Raw genomic sequence first — 17726 nt, forward strand, 5'->3', positions numbered from 1 at the left:
GATTTAAAAAAAACATTCTTGTAAAAAGACATTCTAAAAATAAACAAAACATATTCAAGATGTATCAGTTACAACAATGTATTGTAATTCAATTCACTCACAGGGCTTTTCTGCAATTGATCACAGCTGGTATCAGTCTTCTTCTACCCTCATCTGATGTGTTGTATTTCTTGAGGTCCAGCTCATCCAGCATTTCCTCTGATATCTGAAGCATGTAGGCGATTGTTGAGCAATAAGCAGGAGAGAGTTTCTTCTCTGAGTGTTTGTCTGATTTCACAAACTTCTGAATCTCTGTGGACAGAGTCTGATCTTTGACTTCCAGCAGACAGAGGAACAGATTGATAGATCTTTCAGTGGAGAGTTCATTTTTATCATTGATCTTCTCTTTAATGTACTGTGTGGTTCTCCTGATGCTCTCTGAGCTGTTCTCTGTGTGTGTCAGTAGATCCTGTAAGAGTCTCTGATTGGACTCCAGTGAGACGCCCAGCAGGAATCGCAGGAACAGATCCAGGTGTCCATTCTCACTCTCAATGGCTTTATCTACTGCACTTCTAAGTAGATTATGCACTACATCAATAAACTGCAATGTGTCAACATGTTTTATTACATAATGGTAAAACACATAAAAAGCAGCAAGAAACTCCTGAATGCTCAGATGAATGAAGCTGTAGACCTTCCTCTGATGAATCACAGATTCCTCCTTAAAGATCTCAGTGCAAATCCCAGAATACACTGAGGCGTCAGTGATGTCTATGCCGCTCTCTCTCAGGTCCTCCTCATAGAACATCACATTGCCCTTCATCAGCTGTTTGAAAGCCACTTCAGCAAGTTTCACAATCACTTCTCTGTTGGACTGGAGGAGTTTCTCTGGATCTCTCTTTTCATATTTCTGTTTCCTCATGTTGATCTGAATCAGCAGGAAGTGGATGTACATTTCAGTCAGAGTTTGAGGGATTTCTGCACTCAGATCTTCTTTCAGAAGCTTTTGAAGCACAGTGGATGAGATCCAGCAGAAGACGGGTATGTGGCACATGATGTGGAGGCTTCTTGCTCTTTTGATGTGTGAGATGATTCTGCTGGCTTGATGCTCGTCACTGATTCTCTTCCTGAAATATTCCTCCTTCTGAGACTCATTGAATCCCTGAATCTCTGTCAGACGGTTGATGTATTTGGAAGGGATCTGATTGGCTGCTGCTGGTCTGGAGGTGATCCAGATGAGAGCAGAGGGAAGCAGCTCTCCTTTCATGAGGTTTGACATCAACACACCCACAGATGAAGTCTCAGTCACATCAGAAACTTTCTGAGTGTCTGAAAACTTCAGTGTCATTCTGCTTTCATCCAGACCATCAAAGATAAACACAACTTTACACTCCTCATAAATCTTTGAGTCCAGATCTTGAAGTTCAGGATGAAAGTCCAGCAGAAGTCTGTGAAGACTGTACCGATGATCTCGGATCAAGTTCAGCTTTCGAAATGGAAGCACAAATATAAAATCCACATCCTGATTGGCTTTTCCCTCAGCCCAGTCCAGAATGAACTTCTGCACAGAGACCGTTTTTCCGATTCCAGCAATGCCTTTAGTAAGAACAGTCTTGATTTGGTGTTTCTCCTCACATCCTGGTTCAGGTGAGGCTTTAAAGATGTCATTGCAGTCAATTGGAGTGTCTTGTGAGTGTTGTGTTCTGGCTGATTTCTCCATCTGTAAAACCTCATGTTCTTCATTCACTCCTTTACTCTCTCCCTCTATGATGTAGAGCTGTGTGAAGATCCTGTTCAGGAGGGTTTCATTCTCTTGTGGTTTGGTTCCTTCAAATAATCTCTCATATTTTTTCTTCATGCTGGTTTTGAGCCGGTCTTTGACTCTCTGTATTTCATTCTTCACTGATTTCTGCAGGTCTCCAGTCTCCTCCTGCAGGGCTGCTGAACTGGATTCTTTCATGACCCTGTGTGTCAGGATGTGAAATGTTTTCCACAGTGATTACCATTTTACATTAAATTCTTATTTTTATATGTTATACATCTTTAAATGTTATAAATTCATGCAAGGATATACATGTAAAATAGCTCATCCTTACATCATACAAGTAGTTGTACTTCACTCATCATAACAGAATAGCCTACACAGATGCATTCATTATATGTGACCCGTTCTGGCAAAATGAGTCACAATAAGGAAATGAAAAAATGAATTATTTTTATTTTGTTACCTTCAAAATGATGAATGATTTGTTGGAATCTGCCAAAAAAATGACTGTGCTACACCTGTTTGAAGTCGACAGAGTCAGCATAGTACATTTTGAGAAAAATCGAGTTAAAGTTTTCTGAAGGCTCCAAAACAAATTCACCAAGCGACCAAACCTTAAAATCCATGATTCCCATGATTTCCATGATTCCACAATTGCATGATTAAAACAATTACCATTAATGAAATAGACACCCTATATATTAAGACCTACTGTACCATATGGATCTAATATAATGTTACACATCAGATGTTTTTCTCCAACTGTTAACCAAACGGTCACTTAAGACATAGATAATGTTTGCGTGAATACTCGCTTTTTTTGAAATACTGTAATTCTGTGTACATATGTATATTGGGATTGCATGCAGTCTGAGGCGTCTTTGTACGTGCGCTTCAGATCTGTCAACATGAGTTTGAAAATCACTTTTCATTGGTTCTCATGCCATCAAGAATTCACTATAAATATTCATAGTTGGAATGCTGCATTTTAGATAGACCAGAAGCGCTTTCGTCCAGAAGCGAGCAGAGAAAAACGGCATTTTTCATTATCAAAGGAAAGGTGATCCTTTCAGAAAAGGTAGAAATAATGATACATTGGGATCGCTAGATGAGGGCTTAATGAACTTGTTTTTGTGAAAACCTCAAATTTGACTAAAATTGACATTTTTCACATGTTTTGCCTGTAGCTCAAAATTAGCCTATGCACATTCCGACTCATTTTGCCAGCATGGGTCACATATTTGTTTTCAAAGCCTAACAGTGCTATGATTTACAGTATTTCTACCAATAATAGTACCGTTTCAGTGAAAAATAAACTCAACATTAACGCATAGTTATACTTTCCACCTCTGCCTACATAGGCCTACTGTAGATTAATGATAGCCTGCTGTAGGCATATAATAACCTGCACATTTAACCCTCATGCACGATTTCTGGTTACTGCCTGTATGGTCATTTTCGTATCTATGCTCAAAAAGTGGGACAGACAATTAACAGGTAAAACAACTTTATATTTTCACAAACTTTGAAAATAAAAAGTTGTTAAACTCAGTAAGACTGGCACTTCAGAACTAGAGTTGAAGAGCTCTGACTTACAATACAGAAGTGTTTTGTATTTTGGGTCTGTATTCCTTTCTGTCTATATGAGTCAAACTGACCCACGAACAATAAGATCGTATAAAATTTCTGTATGCACATTTCACAACACATCAGCGTGTTAAAACTTTGCACACATGTTCATGACCCTAAATGAGAAAAAAAGTCACAAAGTTTCACAAAACATCACAAAATTTCAAGAAAAACAATGTAGTTTAGATAGTATTTAAGATAGATTGAAATAAGAAATGATAGTTCATTTTTACCATATGTGGCTGACAAAATATATATTTTGTATTAAAATGAGGGAAAGCTCCTTTTTTTTAGCTTCATAGGGTAGTAAAAAATTAAATAACAAAATATAACAAAGAAATGTTATTGTTTTGGGTCTGTACAGTTGCCTTAGAACATTAAAATATGAGGGTCAAATTGACCCGCGAACATCACAAACGTAACAGTAATTTTATGTATATGTCAAAACACATCAGGGTGTTGAAACATTGCATGCATGTTTATGACCCTAAATGAGAAAAGGTCACACACACACACACACACACACACACAAACACACAAACACACACACACACACACAAAAAGGTTAAATAATGTTTCCGACAACTCAAAATCAAAAAAGGTCAAATTGACCCACAACAGTACATGAGGGTTAAAGAATTACATAAAATTGATGTTTGAGTTTTTATTGTGTAGAAGTCCATCTTCATCTAATGACTCAAATATTTGTTATTAATTCTCACATTATAAGGCTATATATTAGTGTCACTAGATATAATTTGGCCTCTTCCATGGATTTGATATTTAAGCAGAAAAATATACATTTTTTTTAATTTAGAAAATCTAATCATTTTGTGTATATTTTGTAATTAATTTTTACACATTAACAGCTAAAAAACTAACTTGATCGAGAGTGTTTATACTCACATAGGATCAGGTTTATCACTGAGGTTAAAAGGATAATTCATGGATATGTCACTCTTCACGGACACACAGCTGGGATCTGGAGATCTCTGGGACTGAGAACATCCCTCCTCTGTTTTCTCATCGAGACTCATTTTAGAAGCAGCGTCACTCTTCTTTCTATCCAGAAAGCTAATAGTCCTGCCAATACATATACTTTATGAATGAGGAAAATTCACATCCTTCATCCATACAAAGGCTCTAGACACAGAATACAGAAAGACCACTATATCATACATCTATACATATATCATAAACAGCTGTTCTAGTTTAGTTTTAAAGATATTTCTGAACTTTAAAAACAAATACAATCTCAATGTAATATAGAAAACATGTTCTGAATGTAAACTTCTTTAAACTCTTTAGGTCAGATGAGTTTCTCTAAAAAAAAACAAAAACATAATGACTAGAAAAACTATTATATTGTGCAACATCAAAAACTGAAATACAGATACTGCAGCCACTCGCCCTCGACAGATCCACCACAAACAAACAAATATCATTTCATCAGCCTCGGATGTGGGATTGTGCCCCTGATTTTAGCCCAACATGTTTTACACAGCAATTTTACAATCCATTTTACAATCCATTTTAGATAATCTGGGATAATTATGTTTTTCAAAAACAGCCTAGCAAAAGTGTATTCACTGAATACAGTCTGTATATGATATCAGGACAGGTCACACATATGTGAATCAAGCAGGTAAATTTTACACGAATGGCTTCAGTTCAGAAACATATTTATAGTTGTTTTAAACTGTCTAACCAGTACCTTGTGTAACTTTAAATATGTACTTACCAGGGAAAATATCCTGCTGGTTAATGTTGATTTGTTCAGCTTCTTTCCTTGCAGATGTAAAGCTGCAGTATGTTTCTGCTTTCAGTTTTATCTGATCTCCCTGTTACACCTGCTTTACTCAGAATTCAGGGAGGAGTTTCATGAAGCATTTCTAGAAAAAAGCAGAACAGTGTCCAATAAAAACAGATGTTTTAACTTGTTTGTTTGTTTTTAACCCTGCTCACAGCATAAGCAATGTGTCAGAGTAAAACACAAGCTATCCTGAATAAGTAGCATTTGGTTAGAAATGAAATGTACATTATTTAATGTGTTACTGCAAGTACCATTTAAATCAAAAATATGTAAAGGCTAAAGTTAGCTGGTAATCATTGCAAAATAAAGCCCTTATGAGTGATACAAGACCCATTCGCTCGGACCACCTCTATATACTGTATATACCAACCCCAATCCACAAATATTGCAGCACATGTGCACTTAAAACAGCTAGATAGCCAATGAGTCCAAATGCATCCCCGATAAAATGTCTTCAATGGTCTTCTAAAGACAAATAAACCAGCTTTTATCTGATTAAATGCAATGAAATCTGTACTGTTGCATGAAAAAGTATGTGAACCACTTGCAGAATCTGTGAAAATGTGAATAATTTTGTCAAAATAAGAGAGATCATACAAAATTATTTAGCACTGTCCTGAGTAAGATATTTTACATAAAAGATGTTTACCTATAATCCATAATTACCCAGTTCAAAAGTTTGGGAACCTTTGATTCTTAATACTGTGTGTGGTTATCTGGATGATCTATGACTGTTTTTTTTGTTGTGTGATGGTTGTTCATGAGTCTCTTGTTTGTCCTGAGCAGTTAAACTGAGCTCTGTTCTTCAGAAAAATCCTCAGGTCCTGCAGATTCTTCAGTTTTCAAGGATTTTTTGCATATTTGAACCCTTTCCAGCAGTGACTGTATGATTTTGAGATCCATCTTTTCACACTGAGGACAACTGAGGGACTCAAACACAACTATTAAAAAAGATTCAAACATTCACTGATGCTCCAGAAGAAAACACGATGCGTTAAGAGTCGGGGGGTGAAAACGGATGAAGATGTCCAAATTTTTCTTATTTTGTTGAAATATTATTTTTTTAATTTAGTACTGCCCTTCAGAAGCAACAGAAAATACTTACATGTTTCCTGGAAGACAAATTAAATACAATTTACCTTGATCTTCAAATTCAAAAAGTTTTCACTCCCCGACTCTTAATGCATCGTGTTTCACATCCATATTTTTATTTGAAAATATAGAGGTTTCATTTAGATCTTAGCTCATGAATCACATTTTAATTTGAATATGAATGAATGTTTTGGCAACACTAATCCAAAACAGGAAAAACAAATACAAAAAACCTAAACAGCGAAATATTATCAGTATATAAAATGTCAAGGTAGCAACAAAAATCAAAGTAAAAGGAATCACTCATAGTTTTAATTTTGCAAATTCAATAGTGTTAAACATAGTTTACTATAATTACTACACAACAAATCAGTCTGGAATACATCAATTTAAAGAAAAAAATTATTTAAATAAAATATAATCATGTTATGTGTATGAGAATTAGGGATGTAAGATTCACCGATTCGCATCGGTGCATCGGCATAAAAGTTAATGATGCATCGATTTAAAAAAGAGTGCATCAGATACAAGTTACCATTTGTGCAATTCATCATTTGTAACATATTTACATTGGTAAAAAGTGATTTATTTATTTATATATAATTATTAGTAAATGAGATATACTTTTATTATTTAGAAAGTGACCAATAATTTGTGACCAATATTTTATATGTAGACAAAATTTTGTGCCAATAAAAATGAACGTAACGTTTTAAGAAACGAATGAAAATAGAAACTGAAACTGAATAAAATGTCTTTGAAACTTAAAAAATAAATTGTTTTTAATACACTGTATGTTTTGCTAATTGTTTTCTCCTCTTTCTTTCGCTGATCTGTACTTACAAATGCGTTTCCAGAGATTTAATTTATGAAAAAGCCTCCAAGTGTTAATGTAAAAGCAATCAAAAAGAGTTATTAGTGCACAGCAAGTACAAAACTGATGGAAGGATGCCATCTTGTGGTGCACCGCAGGGGTTGTTTAAGAACTGAAAGCCTGACGTGTACAGCCAGAAAAATGAAAAAACAAAAAAACAAAACAAAATAAAACAGTAGCTCATTGAACGATTAGACAAATTATAAAATAAACAAGTTTGCATTTGTGTTTCATATCATATTTGATACATCAGGTTTTTATGGCTCATTTAGTATGATCTAGTGAGAATATGGAGGAGGAAAAACACCTGAAAACAAAAAGACAGTGATATTAAAAGATCAAAGTCAGTATACAGCTTATTGATGATGCAGACTATATACAGATGAACAGATGAACCCAGAATATGAACGCAACGTGCAGTTACCCGTTTAAGCATTTTTCCATAAAGAAACAATTATAAAGAAAACACTTAAACATTTTGGCGTGTTGCCTTCATGTTCTGGGTTCATCTGCTCACCTGTATAGTATGCATCAGCTGTACTATATTGAATTTGATCTTTTAATATCACTGTTTTAGTCATAGGCTGTAAAATGTGTCTCCACTTCCTAGAAAAATGAAGGCAAAATATCCCAGAAATAACAGTCGACATCTTGTGTCGATGACATCATTTGGAGCCCAAGTCTGGCATCAAGGTCCCGCCCACACTCCCGCACAGCTGTCAATCATGACGTTACACCCTGTTTTTATAACATCAAATAACTAACTAAAACCAAAGTTATTTGGAAAAAACGATCAGTAGAACATGAGTCTGTGTGATAAGAACTACCTAAAAAATTACAGAAACCATCTTTGGAAAAAAATATTTAAAGTGTAATTTGATTGTTTAGTTCAGCTCACGCCCCATTCGATTACATGGAGAGGGCGGGTTTTATGACCTATACTGCAGTCAGCCACCAGGGGGCGATCGAAATGCTTTGGCTTCACTTTTCAGGAGGAGTGCTGCACACTTGTGCTGCGTCCCAATTCACCTACTTATACTATGCCCACTGTTTTAATTTCACTGCTCCACTTCTTCAGAATCATTTTCTGGTTCAAATATATATGGCTGAATTAAACCATTATTTCCACTTGCCATTGTGTACGTTGTGTACGGTGCGTCTCTGTGGATCTCTGAGCTGGTGTGAGTGAGTGGAGGCGGGGACAATTTGCATATTCATGGATCTGCGTATTCTAAATGAAGCAAGGGAGTTACATTCAAGGTATTTTAAGGCATGAATACATTTTGTAAATATATAAAAATGTTTAAATATGTCATTTTGGTGATCAAAGATGAGTTTTAAGGGATAAAATTATTAACTACAGGGGGACTTTAAAAGAAACATTGTAAAAGTTCAAACAGTTTCTGAAACAGTTCCTCAAACAGTTTCAGTTTTCATCAGAAACAGATCAGCTCATAATGTTTTGCTTACACAAATGTAAGTGTATCTGATCGCTCTCTGTCTAGAAGGAGTTGTTACATGATCATCAGCGGTCGGAGAGGAACTAGAAAGTTTTGTCAGACTGCACTGTGTGGATGGATACAGAACACAAAACACTGCATATTTACAATAAAACACTGCAGTAACGGTCCATTTAGAGGAACCGGCTAATGTGCGTTTGTCTCTTAAAGACTGTCATCAGACAGTGCTGTTCAGAGTCAGTGTGTTCGTAACCCTGAAACGATGCCCTCACCCTTTAAACCTTTCTAGCAGAACAGTTTTACTGTAAACAGACAGCATACAGTGAGTTCATTTGTATGAATTTCTTTTTTATGCTGACAACAGGCCAACAGTATATAAAGTGCAAACATATAAGGAAACAAATTGCATGTCTAAAACTTTAATGTAAATGAAAGATAAATGACAGTGCTGACTCAATAAAGACATGTTTGTTCTTTAATTCACATTTGTTCTTTTATTATTTAATATAGATTGTTTTAACCATTTGTAAAATTTGACATGTACTACATTTTTCATTTATTAATCCAAGAGAAGAAGTGAGAGAAACACTGTGATCCAGTGATCTGCCCACCTAATCAGGCCAAATGAGAGAGAATAAGTAATTATTTGCTGATTCTAATCAATTTATTTATCTTAATTTAATCAACAATTAAAAGTAATATTAAATAAATACATAAAATAGATGAAAATGAATTAATATGTATGTAATTAAATAAGACGTCCACAATGATTTGTACATAGCTTTTACAAACAAAGTGGTGGCATGATTCTTGCAGACAATTAATTAATGAAATTCAGGGTGGAGGGAGTGGAAATGTTTAGTGACTTGTTGCCATATATTAAAAGTGGCCATTTATTATAGCATATTCTTGGTTTTTCACAACAGCCTACCTGACCATTTTACAACCAAATGTTATAAATAAAGTACAATGACATTTCAGCACCTAATGAACAGACAGAAAACTGAATAGATTCAGTACAGTTGTATTTTTGAAAAAAAATTTTTTTTTTGTGCTGTTTTGGACAAATGCTGGCCAAAATAAATATGGGATTTTTTCAATTTAGATGCTTTTATAACAAAATAACTTTTTGAGATCTGTCCCCATTACTGTGTGAATTTGCATATACAATCATCACCCGTATGCAACTTTTGAACTTTTAGTGTTACAGCTGTACTCCATTACATCTGTACTAATCTACCTTGGCATTTAAGGCTGCGTTTGTTAAATCTGACACAGAGACAGTTTGGACTCAAAAACCTTAAATCCAGCATAGAGGGGTTCAGTGAATGTGGTGTTGAATGTGTGTAAGTGTGTGAGTGTGTGTGTGTCAGAGACGCTGTAGAAGGACAGAGTGCCGGCTGACCAGTCCAGATACACTCCTACTCTGTTAGATTTTGATACACGGGTTAGTATGTTTTTGCTGACATTATTGTGCCAGAAAACAAATCCATTACTAGTGCAGAAAAGACACCAGGATTTGTCATTGTATCCAAACTTACCGACAGTCCCTTCTTTCCTGCTGATTCCTTTATAGGCCACTGCTATACGAGCCCAAGAGCCCTGTTCAACCTCCCTGGAGCCCCATTCAACCTCCCAGTAACATCGTCCAGTCAGAATCTCTCGACACATAACCTGAGGATTATCAGAAAATCTCTCTGGATGATCAGGATACGGCTGATGATCTTTCACATATTGGATCTTCCTGTTCTCCTCAGACAGAATGAGTTGAGTGTGTGCTGTGTTTGGATCCAGTGTGAGATCACAGGCATCTGAACACAAGACGACAGATAAAAACAGTTTATTAACCTCATTTGTTTCCATTAAATGTGCAAGAGTGAGTCAGAGAAAGAACCTACATTTTCGTAGTCCTGGTTTTATCCTGAAGGGCCCTCCATGATCCAAACTAAAAAGACACACAAACATACAGTCAAAATGAACTGTAAGTAGTTTGAATAGATATTCACTTACAGACTATTAATATAAATAGTCAAGCCATGCTTATTTGTATAGCCTATTTCTCAATATATATAATTCTAATGCAGCTTCACAGAGCCATATGTCTCAATGTCTGGAGATTTTTGATATCTTGATATCTTCAAGCCCCAGTGAACAGCTTTACAGGAAATATGCTACAGTGTTTTTGAGCCCATAGTGAACAGCCAAAGGAGCTAAAAGGGAATTGATATATGGATATAATCGTAAAGTAAATTACTTAATATTTAGTTGTCAATTATTTGCATTCAGTAATTCTGTAACCAATAAATAACACTACATGGGCATCTCTACCGTCTTCAGATTTTTAATAACCCAATCTATATATTCTATAAGGATTATAATAGTAATATATGATAATAATAATAATAATAATAATAATAATAATAATAATGATTTTACTTTCAAAGCAAAGTTTGGTTAAAACTTAAACTATTAGGGTTCTTAACTTGAACCCCACATACTTGAGTGTCTGCAGTTTGTAGTTTGGATCCTTTAGTTTGTCGTTGAGCAGCTGGACTCCTGATTGTCCTGGGTGATTGTAGCTCAGATCCAGCTCTCTCAGGTGTGAGGGGTTTGAACTCAGAGCTGAAGACACATAACCACAGCCTTCCTCTGTCACCATACAGCCTGACAACCTACAGACACACACAGTCAGATCATCTACAGACACACATCAACATTATGACCGGCTGACTGTACATTATCCCTTATATATTCTTAATACCTCAGTATCTCCAGCTGACAGTTTGAACTCTTCAGTCCATCAGAAAGCAGCTTCACTCCTGAATCCTGTAGGTCATTGTTACTCAAGTCCAGCTCTCTCAGGACAGAGTTTGAGGATTGTAGAGCTGATGACACAATTTCACACGATTGTTCGTTGAGATTACAGCCAGCAAGACTGAAAGACATGAGAATTATATTGATAACTCAATTCTACAATTATGATTTCAAAAACATTCTTGTAAAAAAGACATTCTAAAAATAAACAAAATATACTCAAGATGTTTCAGTTACAACAATGTATTGTAATTCCATTCACTCACAGGGCTTTTATGCAGTTGATCACAGCTGGTATCAGTCTTCTTCTACCCTCATCTGATGTGTTGTATTTCTTGAGGTCCAGCTCATCCAGCACCTCCTCTGACATCTTAAGCACATAGGCGATTGCTGCGCAGTGAGACGGAGAGAGTTTCTTCTCTGAGTGTTTGTCTGATTTCACAAACTCCTGAATCTCTGTGGACAGAGCCTGATCTTTGACTTCCAGCAGACAGAGGAACAGATTGATAGATCTTTCAGTGGAGAGTTCATGTTTATCATTGATCTTCTCTTTAATGTACTGTGTGGTTCTCCTGATGCTCTCTGAGCTGTTCACTGTGTGTGTCAGTAGATCCTGTAAGAGTCTCTGATTGGACTCCAGTGAGATGCCCAGCAGGAATCGCAGGAACAGATCCAGCTGTCCATTCTCACTCTTAATGGCTTTATCTACTGCGATTCTATGTAGATAATGCACTACATCAATAAACTGCAATGTGTCAACATGTTTTATTACATAATCGTAAAACACATAAAAAGCAGCAAGAAACTCCTGAATGCTCAGATGAATGAAGCTGTAGACCTTCCTCTGATGAATCACAAATTCCTCCTTAAAGATCTCAGTGCAAATCCCAGAATACACTGAGGCGTCAGTAACGTCTATGCCGCTCTCTCTCAGGTCCTCCTCATAGAACATCACATTGCCCTTCATCAGCTGATTGAAAGCCACTTTAGCAAGTTTCACAATCATTTCTCTTTTGGACTGCAGGAGTTTCTCTGGATCTCTCTCATCATATTTCTGATTCCTCATGTTGATCTGAATCAGCAGGAAGTGGATGTACATTTCAGTCAGAGTTTGAAGGATTTCTGCACTCAGATCTTCCTTCAGGAGCTTCTGAAGCACAGTGGATGAGATCCAGCAGAAGACGGGTATGTGGCACATGATGTGGAGGCTTCTTGCTCTTTTGATGTGTGAGATGATTCTTTTGGCTTGACGCTGGTCACTGATTCTCTTCCTGAAATATTCCTCCTTCTGAGGGTCATTGAATCCCTGAATCTCTGTCAGACGGTTGATGTATTTGGTAGGGATCTGACTGGCTGCTGCTGGTCTGGAGGTGATCCAGATGAGAGCAGAGGGAAGCAGCTCTCCTTTCATGAGGTTTGACATCAACACACCCACAGATGAAGTCTCAGTCACATCAGAAACTTTCTGAGTGTCTGAAAACATCAGTGTCATTCTGCTTTCATCCAGACCATCCAAGATTAACACAACTTTACACTCCTCATAAATCTTTGAGTCCAGATCTTGAAGTTTAGGATGAAAGTCCTGCAGAAGTCTGTGAAGACTGTACTGATGATCTCGGATCAAGTTCAGCTCTCGAAATGGAAGCACAAACATAAAATCCACATCCTGATTGGCTTTTCCCTCGGCCCAGTCCAGAATGAACTTCTGCACAGAGACGGTTTTTCCGATTCCAGCGATGCCTTTAGTAAGAACAGTCTTGATCTGGTGTTTCTCCTCACATCCTGGTTCAGGTGAGGCTTTAAAGATGTCATTGCAGTCGATTGGAGTGTCTTGTGAGTGTTGCGTTCTGGCTATTTTCTCCATCTATAAAACCTCATGTTCTTCATTCACTCCTTCTCTCTCTCCCTCTATGATGTAGAGCTGTGTGAAGATCCTGTTCAGGAGAGTTTCATTCTCTTGTAGTTTGGTTCCTTCAAATAATGTCTCATACTTCATCTTCATGCTGGTTTTGAGCTGGTCTTTGACTCTCTGTATTTCATTTTTTACTGGTTTCTGCAGGTCTCCAGTCTCCTCCTGCAGGGCTGCTTGTGTGTAACATTGAGCAGATTCAGCAGAACTGGATCCTTTCATGCCTCTGTGTGTTTGTAGAACAGGATGTGAAATGTTTTCCACAGTGATTACCATTTTATATTATATTCTTATATTTATATGTTATACATCTTTACATGTTATAAATTCATTCATTCAAGGATATACATGCATCATTACATCATGCAAGTAGTTTTAATACTTCACTCATCATAACATCAATCAAAGGATTCATATAATCTCTATTTATTTTCTTTAAGATATATTCAGTATCAGTGTTTGGTTTTACCTGCACTGTAAAAAAAATTCCTAAAAATTCATTCACTCAACTTTTTGAGTTATCTTTTTTCCACTGACTCAGTTAAGTTGTATTTACATAGAATATTAAGTATGTTCAACTTGCCATAATTAACTTTATGAAAGTAAGGAGAACTACGTTTTTTTAACCCTCAGGTTGTGTTCAGGTAATTTTGACCCGGAGAGGATTTTCCCATACCCGAAAATGCAAGTTAATGTTATCGTATTGGACTAAAATTTACTGACTTTACTCACCCAGAGTCTAACAACTTCCCCAATTTTTTTGATAATTTTTAAAAATGTTTGTGTTTTTTTTTTCCACATTGTAACACTTGTGGTGTTCCCGGTCAAAAATGACTGGCCTCCAAAAAATTGCTTACAAATCTCTCATTATGCTACATTATCACTAAATATTGGATTCAATCAAACCAAGTCAAAACCCATATCTATAGGGGAAAAAAAATTAAACTTTTTTGCATGATTCCACAATTGCATGATTAAAACAATTAACATTAATGAAACAGACACCCTATATATTAATACCTATTGTACCACATATGTCTACAGTAATATAATGTTACACATCTGATGTTTTTCCCCAACAGTTAACCAAACGTTCACTTAAGACATAACAGATAATGTTTACATGAATACTCGCCAAGACAGATATTTTGAAATACTGTAATTCTGTGTATATGTGTATATCGGGATTGCGCGCTGTCTGAGGCGTCTTTGTGCACACAGACGCTTGATCTGTCAGCATAAGTTTGATAATCACATTTCACTGGTTCTCATACCATCTAGAATTTGCTATGAATATTCACAAAGTTGGAATGCTGCGTTTTAAAATTATAGTCCAGAAACGCTTTCGTCAAGAAGCGAGCAGTGAAAACATTCTTCATGGACAAAGGAAAGGTATTCCTTTCAGAAAACATACAAATAAAGATACTTTTAGATGTTTAATTGCTATTTGAAACATTGGAATCACTAGACGAGGGCTTAATGAACTTGTTTTTTTCAAATTCGACCAACATTGACATTTTTCACTTGTTTTGCCTTTAGCTCGAAATTAGCCTGTGCACATTCCAACTCATTTTGCCAGCATGGGTCACATATTTGTTTTCAAAAAGCCTAACAGTGCCATGATTTACAGTATTTCTACCACTAATAGTACCGTCACAGTGAAAAATAAACTCAACATTAGTGGCTTTTGAATGGCTGTCTATGTGGGTCAAATTAACCTACGAACAATAAGAACGTATACAATTTCTGTATGCACATTTCACAACACATCAGCGTGTTGAAACTTTGCATGCATGTTCATGACCCTAAATGAGGAAAAAGTTACAAAATTTCAAGAAAAACAATGTAGGCTAGATAGTATTTCAGATAGATTGAAAAAAGAAATGATAGTTCATTTTTACCATATGTGGCTGACAAAATATTTTTTTTGTATTGAAATAAGTGAGGGAAAAGCTCCTTTTTTTAGCTTCATAGTGTAGTAAAAAACTAAAAAACAAAATATAACCAAGAAATGTTATTGTTTTGGGTCTGTACAGTTGCCTTAGAACATTAAAATATGAGGGTCAAATTGACCCGTGAACATCACGAACGTAACAGTAATTTTATGTATATGTCAAAACACATCAGCATGTTGAAACTTTGCATGCATGTTCATGACCCTAAATGAGAAAAAAGTCTCATTGGTTAAATGATGTTTCCGACAACTCAAAATCAAAACAGGTCAAACTGACCCACAACAGTACATGAGGGTTAAAGAATTACATGATATTAATGGTTGAGTTTTTATTGTGTAGAAGTCCATCTTCATCTAATGACTCAAATATTTGTTATTAATTCTCACATTATAAGGCTATATATTAGTGTCACTAGATATAATTTGACCTCTTCCATGGATTTGATATTTAAGCAGAAAAATATTTTTTTATTTTTTATTTAGAAAATCTGATCGAGAGTGTTTATACTCACGTAGGATCAGTGGTTGGTGGTTTATTACTGAAGTCAGCAGGATAATCCATGGATATGTCACTCTTCACGGAAACACAGCTGGGATCTGGAGATCTCCGGGACTGAGAACATCCCTCCTCTGTTTTCTCATCGAGACTCATTTTAGAAGCAGTGTCACTCATCTTTCTATCCAGAAAGCTAATAGTCCTGCCAATACATATACTTTATGAATGAGGAAAACTCACAAGACCACTCATACATCTATACATATATCATAAACAGCTGTTCTAGTTTAGTTTTAAAGATATTTCTGAACTTTAAAAACAAATACAATCTCAATGTAATATAGAAAACATGTTCTGAATGTAAACTTCTTCAAACTCTTTAGGTCAGATGAGTTTCTCTAAAAACAAAAACAAAAAAAACATAATGACTAGAAAAACTGTTATATTGTGCAACATCAAAAACTGAAATACAGATACTGCAGCCACTCGCCCTCGACAGATCCACCACAAACAAACATCATATCATCAGCCTCGGTTGTGGGATTGTGCCCCTGATTTTAGCCCAACACGTTTTACACAGCAATTTTACAATCCATTTTGGATAATCTGGGATAATTATATTTTTCAAAAACAAAGTAGCCTAGCAAAAGTGTATTCACTGAATACAGTCTGTATATATATGTATATGGCAATAAAGCTCTTTCTGATTCTGATATGATATCAGGACATCACACATATGTGTAACGTATGTGCACAAAGGCTGAAGAAAGCAGGAGAATCAGGTTTCTAAAGGTTTAATAACAACTCAAAATGTAGGCAAACATATCCAAACATAACAGTGACAGGACAAAGATTGAAAAAATCAAGGAGTACTTATACAGGAACTAATAAGGGAACTAATTAGATAATTGATGAGCACCAGGTGAACTAAATGACTAATTAAACACACAGGAAAACTGGGTCAGCTGAAGATGAGCAAACAGAAGGTGAACGTAGACCAAATTGAACAAAAACCTGACAATATATGAATCAAGCAGGTAAATTTTACACAAATGGCTTCAGTTCAGAAACATATTTATAGTTGTTTTTAACTGTTTAACCAGTATCTTGTGTAACTTTAAATATGTACTTACCAGGAAAAATATCCTGCTGATTAATGATGATTTGTTCAGCTTCTTTCCTTGCCGATGTAAAGCTGCAGTATGTTTCTGCTTTCAGTTTTATCTGATCTCCCTGTTACACCTGCTTTACTCAGAATTCAAGGAGGAGTTTCATGAAGCAGTTCTAGAAAAAAGCAGAAGAGTGTCCAATAAAAACAGATATTTTAACTTGTTTGTTTGTTTTTAACCCTGCTCACAGCATAAGCAATGTGTCAGAGTAAAACACAAGCTATTCTGAATAAGTAGCATTTGGTTAGAAATTAAATGTACATTATTTAATGTGTTACTGCAAGTACCATTTAAATAAAAAATATGTAAAGCCTAATGTACAGTTAGCTGGTTATCATTGCAAAATAAAGCCCTTATGGGTGATACAAGACCCATTCGCTCTGACCACCTCTATATACTTTATATACCAACCCCAATCCACAAATATTGCAGCACATGTGCACTTAAAACAGTTAGCTTGCCAATGAGTCCAAATGCATCCCCGATAAAATGTCTTCCATGGTCTTCTAAAGACAAATAAACCAGCTTTTATCTGATTAAATGTAATGAAATCTATACAGTTGCATGAAAAAATATGTGAACCACTAGCAGAAATGTGAATAATTTTATCAAAATAAGAAAGATCATACAAATTGCATGTTATTTTTTATTTAGTACTGTCCTGAGTAAAATATTTTACATAAAAGATGTTTACATATAATCCATAAGACAAAAAAATAGCTGAATTTATTAAAATGACCCTGTTCAAAAGTTTGTGAACCCTTGATTCTTA

The 17726-nt window shown here is 35.7% G+C and overlaps 1 protein-coding gene and 1 pseudogene across 3 annotated transcripts in view; both read right to left on the reverse strand.

Annotated features, from left to right (window-relative positions):
* LOC127522559 (NLR family CARD domain-containing protein 3-like) overlaps positions 1-17726 on the reverse strand; it is a 29674-nt gene that overhangs the window by 2502 nt on the left and 9446 nt on the right. Inside the window, exons 1-3 of one of the 3 annotated variants that reach the window (XM_051912654.1) lie at positions 5115-5172; positions 4280-4456; positions 102-1943 (exon numbers count right to left, since the gene is read on the reverse strand). The exons of the other annotated variants lie outside the window; for them this stretch is intronic. Of the exons in view, the coding sequence (XP_051768614.1) occupies positions 102-1943; positions 4280-4410 (1973 nt within the window). The 5' untranslated portion in view covers positions 4411-4456; positions 5115-5172. Of the gene's footprint in view, positions 1-101; positions 1944-4279; positions 4457-5114; positions 5173-17726 lie in introns of those variants that run through there. 3 annotated transcript variants of the gene reach the window in all.
* LOC127522558 (protein NLRC3-like) lies at positions 9620-17260 on the reverse strand (annotated as a pseudogene).

Source organism: Ctenopharyngodon idella, chromosome 11, assembly GCF_019924925.1.
Source record: "Ctenopharyngodon idella isolate HZGC_01 chromosome 11, HZGC01, whole genome shotgun sequence".
Classification (NCBI taxonomy): domain Eukaryota; kingdom Metazoa; phylum Chordata; class Actinopteri; order Cypriniformes; family Xenocyprididae; genus Ctenopharyngodon; species Ctenopharyngodon idella.